The sequence below is a fragment of the Triturus cristatus genome, chromosome 10 (genome assembly GCF_964204655.1).
Source record: "Triturus cristatus chromosome 10, aTriCri1.1, whole genome shotgun sequence".
NCBI classification, from domain to species: Eukaryota; Metazoa; Chordata; class Amphibia; order Caudata; family Salamandridae; genus Triturus; species Triturus cristatus.
Window position 1 is genome coordinate 1,047,145,338 of NC_140593.1, and position 10,067 is coordinate 1,047,155,404.

A 10,067-nucleotide genomic window follows, 5' to 3' on the forward strand; every position below is an offset into this window, starting at 1 on the left:
AAGTGGGACTGGAAATCCTGAACGTGAGAAGTGTAGAATAATAGAACATGACTATTGAGAGAGTGTGTGGAGGGGCAGCAGCAGAATGGAAAAGGATTGTGAGTGACAATGTGTGTATGTGAGTGAGTTAGAGTCTGTAGGAGTGTGTGTGAGTGACAGTGTGTGTGCAGGAGAAGCAGCAGATTGTAAAAATGGGTGTGACTAACAGTGTGTATGTGTGTCTATGTAGGTATCTGTGTATCGCAGGGCCAGCTTTAGCACTGGTGGCACCCAGAGCAACCATCATTTTTGTCGCCCCCACACCCCATGACCGCCTTCTCGGATTCTCTCACTACCACTGGGCAAAACCGCCCCTCATCTCTCCAATCATAAGTTATTACTTACTTACCCCCTGAGGTCAGCGCCCCCCTCCACATGTCCGTACCCAGTGCGGCCGCACCGGTGGCATTGCAATAAAGCCGGCCATGCAGCCGCAGCAGGTAAGTGTGGTGAGGCCAGCTGTGGGGGGTGGGGGGGGGGGTGAGGGATTTCAAGAGACGACCACGAGTGAGAATTAAATAAATAATTTTCCCTCGTGGTCGTCTCTCGAAATCCCCCCCCAGCCGGCCCCACCGCCCCACTGCTTTTACCTGCAGCCGCTGCGGCCCTGTGTGTATGTGTCTGAGTGTGTGATGTTTGTGAGGGTAATGCAGGCCCTGGCATACTAGAGGTAATTCCGGGACTAAGAAGGCATCTATGACAGATTACCAGTGCAGGGATATTAGAAGTGTTTCTTGGCAACAGATAGGACAACGTTGGAATGGACACACCCATGGCAAAATGCTGGTCATTGCATACCAGAGGCAACTTTTGACATCTAGGGCAGCCATGGGATGTAGACACGTCCATGACAAAATTCTGCCACTGCCACATTGTAAATAATTCTTGACATAAGTGGAATATCCTTGGCAATTGCGGGGAGCACGACAGAAATACTGACCGTTACTGGCACAATTTTTCATAAAAATGACGCATCAGCGCGGTCAAAGTTCATGTAATTTTACTTTCTGTATTGGCTCTCGTTAGAGAACGTGTGATGTCACGTTGTGTTATTGATTAGTGAAATGTGACCTGTGACCAAAGACAAACATGAGTCTACAAAGTAATAACAGAATGCAAAAAGACAAAGTGGCACCTAAGAAACAAGTCATTTACTGCTGGCACACCATGGGGAGAGGATGTGGTCCGTTGGCTTGAACTGCCGACTTTGGTGCAAGAAACGAGGGTTCGAGCCTCGAGGTCGCATCCACAGACATGCCAACCCTCCTGATTCAGGCGGGAGACTACCGATTTCAAGGCTAGTCTCCCGCCTCCCGATTCCTGCAGTGGCGTCACTAGGGTTGGTGTCACCCGGTGCGGGTAACTCATGGTGTCACCCCCTCACGACTTACCGCATGGACCTCCTCCGCTCCGAGTCCGCCAGTGGACACAGTTGGCAAATAACGGGACCATACAGAATCCTTAGTAACGTTTGTAAATGTAGGTCCTATAGTTACAAAATGTGCCTGTTAACAACAGTGTGATAATGACTCATTAATCAGGTTGTACAGTGGGCTACCTGCTAGTCAACAGTTTATTGGAATTTATAATATCATAGGTATGGTACTTTGTTCTGGCGTGGTGTTCCCACTATCCAGCAACACGATATATCAGTGGTCGAAGTGGGGAGAAAAAAGTAGGGGAACTGTGGGCCGAAAATCAGAGGACGGGAATCACCCAAGGATTGGATCAGTGGGCGGAGAATGTGCAAACATCCCAATTTTTTGTATTTGTTTGGTTTCACTGCCCAGTTTTATCAACCAATGGATACACATGATTATTTAAGGTTATAAGGAGTTATTGACAGTAAAATGTATTCACAAAGTGGGATATGCTTCTAATCACAGAATGTCCCCAAATACGATAAAACGTGGAAGCACAAGCCATTTGTCTCCGAGAAATGGAGTTTCTGTCATCAGCACTTCTCCCTTTTCCAAAACAGCAGTTCAAACATGAATGGCTAACAATCCTAGTTTGCAAATGTTTTCTAAATAATAATGGCTCTGCCATATTTGCCTCATAATGCAAGATCTGCAGCATGATCTGACCATTTAAACGAATAAATTGTTTGTAGCTCAAACGTGTCAAAAGTTAATAAAAAATGTGACTTGTGTTGCTGCGGAGTAGATGACAGTTAATAGCTCACTGTTCTATGTTAGGATTTTAACTTATAAACTGCAAGTAACAAAAGGATCTCTCTGACAAAAGCAGTAGCCCACTGGCCTATTTACATTATGTGCACTTTGTGATCTGCATGGTACATGTTCTTTGAAGCAGGTACATTAACCCTCTGAGCTACCTTTCCATGAGTCAAATCTTTATTAGACAAAATTCCGATCTCTCTCTAGGAATAACATTAATCACCAGAGTCGTCATGACATTTTTATTGTTACTGAAAATTACTGGAGGCCAGGAAGGAGTCAGCAAGAGCTTTTAAAACCATAATATATTTGCAAAAATGATCCCTCCACCTAAAGTCAGCACCTTGTGCGGTCACACCAGTTGCACCGCCCTAGAGCTGGCCCTTCTCAAGGGTCCTGTGACCTCAGTGACGGAGTCACTGTTGTTCTAGGGTGTGCTACTTCATAGGCCTGCCCTCAAGACTGGAGGTGAACTTCAATATGAATAGTGGTGGACAAACCTTGAAGGTTAACCTACACTTGTCATGCTAGGGTCCACCTGCTGGTGCTACGACACCGGGGCTTCTAATGTCTTGCGAAGCCTTCTAAGGTCTAGCATGAGATAGTGCTCTCTCAGGAGAGTGGTCTGTTCTGTTGGACTGGTTATTAAGGCTGAACCTGGTTCCCCAGTTCCAAATTCAGCAGCTCTGGCCATAGTGCCACATCCTCTCCCCCACTGAAAACCATACTGCCCCACTGAGGAAAAACTCAGACTGCCTTCAACTACAACCCAATTGTTGCCAGCTATAAACACCTGGATGCGGCTCAATTTAAATTACGCACTGGGCAACAGCAATATGTGGCCTACAAGAAAAAAGTGACAGCATCCTGGAAAAAGCAAACAATCATAGGGAATGCAACATTTTGCAAACCATGTGAAATGTAAGCAGGAACAACATGGTTACCTTAACGCTTTTACACTCACTGTTCAGAAATCAGTGAGTGCTTTTGCCTGAAAAGTTAAGGACATGACAACAGGGCCCTGAATGGACCTATTTCAATGGCCATTGCTTATATCCTTACAAAACGTAAGCAGTATGGTAAAAAAAAAAAGACAACATCCCTAGATGCAGAGCAGCAGTACAAATTTTGTTTTTCAGTCCTCACATTGCAGTACCTCCAGGATTGGTGAACTAGTTCCAAGCCCGGGGAAAACAAAGCCAAGACAACAAAAATAACGCTTCACTGGCAAACTCTGTAAAAGTGGCGCTAATGTGTTTGGGTGTGACTAAAATCAATCTGGCCAGTTTGCTACCACTCTGTCTTACTTTATTTAGTTATTTCTTTTTCATATTTTTAAACTTTTATTCCCGATGCTGCACTTTGGAATTAAATGTCAGAAGAATACGTCATTGATTTCCCAGCAAAAGTGATTTTCTTTTTTGGATCCATTTCACAGGGAAGCAAATAAAAGAAATGAGAGGAAAGAGAGTGAGAACCCCGTGTTGCAGCCACTGTTTTCAGTAAGAGAAGGACTGCCGGGCTAGCAGGCGAGAGGCCTCAGCATGTACACAGAGCTGCTGTGCCTGAAAGTCGTCTTCGTAGGCCTCCTGACAGCTCAAAAGATGGGCCCACAACTCGGTGATCAGAGGCAGGCAACCTCGCTCCGCACTGCCTCCACCCTCCGCCCTGCTCAAGATGTCACTCACTCACAACTCGCACAGCACAGGCAGCATAACCGCTTGACCACCCACGATCATTAATCAATTGATGCGGGAGAGACTCACCTGCTGTGTTGGTGACAGACAGGGGGGGCTACATTGGCGGGCGGCCCAGAAACCGGTGGTCAAGACAGTGCCTCTGCTCCTTGTCACTCATGATGCTGCTGCAGGCCATTCACGCGCACTTTCAGGGCCCAATGCGCATGCGGGAATGATGCCTGCACTTGAGCCTAGAGAGGCGCAGACACGGTGGAGGAGGAGACAGTGCGCACTGCGCACAGGCACCTCCTCCTCCTGAAAGATTAGGTTGCTCTGCACACACCGGCCCTGTTGGTGTTACCCCATGTGAGGGTGCCACCCGGTGCGGTCCGCACTCCCCGCACCCCCATAGTGACGCCGCAGGATTCCTGCAAGCAAAAACCCGATTCCTCGGGGTTTCAGCAGACAGGGCTTGGTATTGTGTAAGTGTTAATTCTTCCAGCAATAGTCAGAGTGGCGATGCAGGGTCTCTAGAAGGGTTGAAAAACCAACAAAGCACCATTAACAAGCGAATGGTCTTTTAAAGACCTGTGAAGTACTCGGGCGGCTGTGTGTGTGCCTGGGCTGCCACACGGGTGGGGCGGGGTTGGTATATGCACTGCCAGCAACCTGCCAGGCCAGTGAGTGCAGAACACTTGCATCACCCTCTCTCTGCCTGCCATTGCGCTCCGTGCTTCTGAAAGGTAAGAAAAAAACGCGCATTTGCGTTTCAAATGTCCGATGCAGTAACCCGATTCAAGGCCCCATTCTCCCGATTTTTTTAAAAGAATCTCCCACTTTGCTCTTCTGAAATGTTGGCATGCATGCGTCCACATCCTGTGATTCTGGGCAAATCACTTAATCTCCCGGTGCCTGAATGTGTAATGTAAATACGGTGCTCATGTAAAGCGCTCCAATACCTTCGGGTCGAATTTGCGCTATATAAATATGCATTAAAAAAAAGCGAGATTTTACAAGGTGTGCTGGCGAAAAAAATCTAATTTTGGTGGATAATGAAAGATTTATTTCTGATTGCTAATATCGTCGGTATACTTTGATAAGCAGTGGCATAACATTATTTCTTGGTTGAGGTCTAGAACCTTTAAAACGTTTACTTCCTTTTCACGTTTTGCAGTGCAACACGGCGCAGGGAGACCTATTTGGGTGGCGCAGCAGATGTGCGTCACTTCCTTTTCATGACTACGCAGGAACTGTAGCTTTAATAAACCTTAGAAACTTCCGCTCCTCCCGCCCCCAACAATTCATTTAAAGGCACCAGCACGCAAGATGGCGACAGGGGAGAAACCCGTGTGCAGCTTTATGTTCAAGAAAAGTAAAAAGAAATTCTCGGGAAGGAAACGCAGTGCGAAGGAGCGAGAAGGAAGCAGCAGTAATGACAGCGACGAAGAGGCAAGTGCAGTTATACGAAAAGAGAGAAAGCAGGGGGGAGCGAACCCCATGATACAAAGGACCAACCGGAGTATGAAGGAGAAAACTCAGTACAGTGATATCCCGAGCAGTGACGAAGACGGAGCCCCAAAAGGAATTGCTGTATCCTACAAGTCATCACACTCTGCAAAACCTGTCGGACCTGACGATATGGGAGCAACAGCTGTTTATGAGATGGACACTGAGAAAGACAAAGATGCCCAGGCTATCTTCGAACGTAGCCAAAAAGTCCTAGAGGAGCTGAGAGGAAAGGATGATGACAAGATTTACAGAGGAATCCACAATTATCAGAAGTTTGTGAAGCCCAAAGACACGTCCCTGGGCAATGCCTCCTCTGGGATGGTCCGGAAAGGACCAATCCGTGCACCAGAGCACTTGAGGTCAACAGTGCGGTGGGATTATCAGCCAGATATCTGCAAGGATTATAAAGAGACTGGTTTCTGTGGCTTTGGAGATAGCTGTAAATTTCTGCATGACAGATCGGATTACAAACATGGCTGGCAGATTGAGCGCGAACTGGATGAAGGTCGATACGGGGCTAACGACGATGAAAACTATGAGGTGAGCAGTGGTGAGGAGGATCTTCCTTTCAAGTGCTTCATTTGCAGAGAGTCCTTCAAGAACCCAGTTATCACAAAATGCAAGCACTACTTCTGTGAGACTTGTGCCCTGCAACACTACAAAAAATCCCAGCGCTGCTATGTGTGCGACCAGCAAACAAGTGGAGTGTTTAACCCTGCAAAAGAACTGATGGCAAAGATAGAAAAGCACAAGGTGGCCCACCCTCATTCGGATGATCAGGAGGAGGAAGACGATTAGAAACATTAAAAACAGTTGGACATTTGTTTGTTTTTATAAAATAAATAAAACCTTAATAAAAAAAATACAAAAAGAACCAGCACATCCAGTTTCTCGATGACGGCCACGATGGACCATGAGTGACCTGTACCTTGATACATTAATGCGACTCTCGACACTCTCTTACAGTTCATTGCCATTCCGCTCAGCGCAGTCATCTGGCCTGGGCTCCACCTTATCGCGCCTTCCAGATGGATGGCTCCTTTGTGCTGAGTGAAAGATAGCCCATGTATCACCACAAGGGACAGGGCCTTTCACATAGTCACCCCCTCCCGCCCACAGCCTGCCTGTCGTCCATGCCCCCGCGCCCACTGATGGCTTCCAGCGGCTGGGCTCGCGCTCACCTTTTGTTGGTCTCTCCCAGGCCTTTGTATGTATCTCTCTTTTTATTACTGAAGGGGTGCAGGAGGGCCTCATGACTGGAGATTGGTTAGACTGGCCACTGAAATGGATATTATTGTGTTTTTGGAATCGTTTCTTATGAAGTTTTCTTGATCTCAATAGGCGTCAAATCGTATGGGTCCAGACATAGCAATATTCTTTGCTTAGTGACTTAATTTACCGCTGCGTCTCTCTGCCATCCCTCCTCGGGAATGGAACAGGAAGCAGGGAGCCAGGCTCCCCTGGCCAATCACAACGCTGCAAGGCAGCATTGTGATTGGTCTGAACATTGTGGTTTGGCGCTCAGCCAGGTACTGGGGTCTTAGGCATGTTCTCCACGCAGGCTGTAATGCAATCTGCATGGCAAACATGGGAAGTGCATAAAGCTGTTTGGTCGGCCCGAGAGGGCCGGCCAAACAGTCATTGCGCACTTAGGAGGGTGTTACCACTCCTCCCTTGCCCATTGAGCAGAGAAGCCCTGCCCTGCCCCGTCACGCATACCTGCCGCAGCAGAACAAAATAAAATGATAATAAAATTACAATATTAGCATTTTATTTTTCCTTTCCCTGCTTCAACGCAGTGAGGAGACGCTCCTCTGCCTTAGCGGAGGAGCCACCACTGCCTGCCACCCAACCTCGAAAAACAGGATTCCTACCTCTAAACAGTTGTAACTTAGCCTGCTGGGATCCGCTCCTTCACCTTGAGCGAGGATTGCCTACATGCAAGGGAGACCCCAGGCATGTTTGCCTCAGATGCACTCTATGATACTTGTACCTTGGAGTATAAGCCTATTTCTTGTTTAAGTTTCGTTCTTGCAGCTCAGTCTCACACACTAGGTATGATTTTCGCTCATTGTAGCTCTGTCTCAATGACTCTCCCACTCACTGAAGCTAAGTTTCGCACAATGGGTATGCATTTTAGTCCTTGTACCACAGTCTTACATACTTAGTGCTCAAAGTTTGGCGGACAGGGTACTCCATCACAAATATAACAGAATACCCTGCCCGGCAAACCCTTGGTTCGCCCGCCTCATTTATATCTAGACAGACCTTAGTTTTTTGACTCGGCTGCCGAAGGCTCCGTGGATGGAATATTTTCTCCGATGGCCAGATGGAGTAGGGGCTGTTAGAGAAAGGATATTACACTGCCCGCTCTATCTAGGATGGACGGTGTAATGTATTTCTTTCTGTTACTGCCAGGAGAAGTCTTTTGGTGAGGGACAGGAAAAAAACACAATAATGACCCCCACAAACTGAGAGAAAATTCTCAGTGTGTTCAGGTTATTCGTTTTTTGTTTTTCAGAAGCAAACATTCACTTAGGAAGTTTGTTTCTAAAAAAACAAAAAAAATTAAATGGTTTGGGGGTCAGCCATCAATCAGCTGTCCACCAAATCTTTAATAACTTGTACGGAACTGCTGTTGTCATTTCCTTTCAATGTACAGAGGTGACTGCTGGGCAGGAGGTTATCTCGAAATTTGGTAGACGGAGAATCATCCTGATGGTGCTGGTAATGTCCCCCGCCATCCTGATAGACGCTATTCTGTTCCAAGTGAAATTTGCCATGTCACTGCACATTAAAAAAATTTAAGCTATTTATGGGATTTTCTTATAAGTAATAACAAATTAGTAAGAGTATCAATAAATTGTCTGCTGCAAATGATTTAAAGACAAGTTGTATTTAGAAGATAATATCTGCCAGGCAAAGACATACTCTGCATAATTATTAGCATGGGTTACCCAAAGGCCCAGGTATAAAACACAAATACCTTAAAGCTCACATAGTAAAGAACAACTTACTAAGCATTGTAAGAAAATTGTCAACTGAACATTTTATTCTGAAATATAATGCGACCAAATAAAAACACATAGCAAAGTTAGCAAGCAACATAGCAAGTGACAGGTCAGCTCATTCTATCATAATAACTATGAAGAGATTTCTGGGTGATATATTGATAATTTGTAAATCCGATATTACTGGAATTTTGGAATATAATGATGTTGAATGATATGTTGTAAAGCACAACATACACACATATGGGGGTGTCCTGGCACTCACTGCAAAATAAAGCCTGATTTTACATTTAATGAAATAACCATATTTATATTGTCTTCCTGAAGACCAAAAAATGTGATTCGTCTTTTATATTAAGAGGAAGTTCATTCCAGAATTTGGAGGCGTGACAGAAGAAATATCTTCCTCCAATTTAGGCTTTTACAATCCTGGGGATAGTGTGTAGCAATCCAGAACAAGAAAGGAGGGTCTGGGGAGAACCGTGAGGTGTACTATGTGTCCTGCTAGCCTTAAGATCTTAATCAGAAAACACTTTGTGACAAATACACAGTGCTTTGAAAATATCCCTTCTTTGCACTGGAAGCCAATGTAAACCACATGAATTATTGGAAATGGGTTCCTGTCAAGGTATAGCTAAAATCAGTCAAGTTGCATTATTACCAATAGGTGGAAATATATTCATAAGAATCACAAGTTTTAAAGAATTCCAGTGGTCCAAGTGGGACATAATTACTGCCTGGGCTACATTCTTATATTGGTCCAAAGTCAAAATCTTATGCAAAAAATGTGGGTTATAGATGCAGATTAAGATCACTTTGTTTATTTGAGTCACAATATCAAGTCACCCATGGCCTTTTTGCTGATTCAACAGGATAAGAAGGTGCCCAGCTTCGCAAGCTATCAAAAAGAAATCCCTAAGGAGTTGGAGCCATCAATTTTAGAGAGTTGGCCGACATCCTCAAAGCGACCTTAGACATGCAGGGCTTGAAACTTATCTACCACAGATCGAGCCACCTCATTGTATGATGAGACAAGGCCTTGCAGCTTACACAGAGTAGCAAATGTATCCTTTGTAGCTATCGTTCTTTGAAATTTCAGGGAGTCTCCACTGGTGCATTGAATGTGAAAAGTTGAGGATCAGCATTAGAGGTTCCTCTGGGATGGAGGGGGTGGAAAGATCTGATCTAATGGCTATATAGCAGACATTCTCACTAACATATCTGGATTTAAATACCAGCTTTGCAACTAGGTCAAATTGTATGGTCCTAGGCCAATTGTTTTATTAACAATTAAACACTCACCAGAATTCATGCCGTGCTCTCGCTTCAAAGCACTACATGGTGCCGGGCCTCAATTTTTGAGGACTCATTTCAATTGGTATGTCCTGATGAGAAGTTTAGGATCTGCATATAGTAAACTCCTACAAAAACCTAGTTTCAAGAAAGCGTGCTGGGGTGGAAGAAGCTTTCTGTTAGGGACTGTCAAGGCATGGAACCTACTACTGGTCGCTGTAAAGAATAGCCCTACGCTGCTATCCTCCAGGAAGGCGCTAAAAACTTGGCTCTTCACCAACTAACATGTTCTGTACAACCACATCGTCAACCTTATCTGGTCCACCTGACCTCAGCGCCTAGACGCCCCCGGGCAT

The 10,067-nt window shown here is 45.5% G+C and overlaps 1 protein-coding gene and 1 long non-coding RNA gene across 2 annotated transcripts in view; one reads left to right on the forward strand and one right to left on the reverse strand.

The window, feature by feature from the left end:
* The window catches only part of LOC146796523 (uncharacterized), a 33,447-nt gene extending 28,724 nt beyond the window's left edge, over positions 1-4,723 (reverse strand). The window contains exon 1 of the long non-coding RNA XR_014969625.1: positions 3,986-4,723. This is a non-coding gene — a long non-coding RNA (uncharacterized LOC146796523). The remainder of the gene's footprint in view (positions 1-3,985) is intronic.
* Positions 4,585-9,549, forward strand: LOC146796524 (E3 ubiquitin-protein ligase RNF113A-like). The gene is made up of 2 exons (XM_085629143.1): positions 4,585-4,641; positions 5,073-9,549. Exon 2 carries the CDS (start codon positions 5,225-5,227, stop codon positions 6,203-6,205), a length of 981 nt encoding a protein of 326 aa, XP_085485269.1. The 5' UTR covers positions 4,585-4,641; positions 5,073-5,224; the 3' UTR covers positions 6,206-9,549.
* The last annotated feature ends 518 nt before the right edge of the window (positions 9,550-10,067 follow it).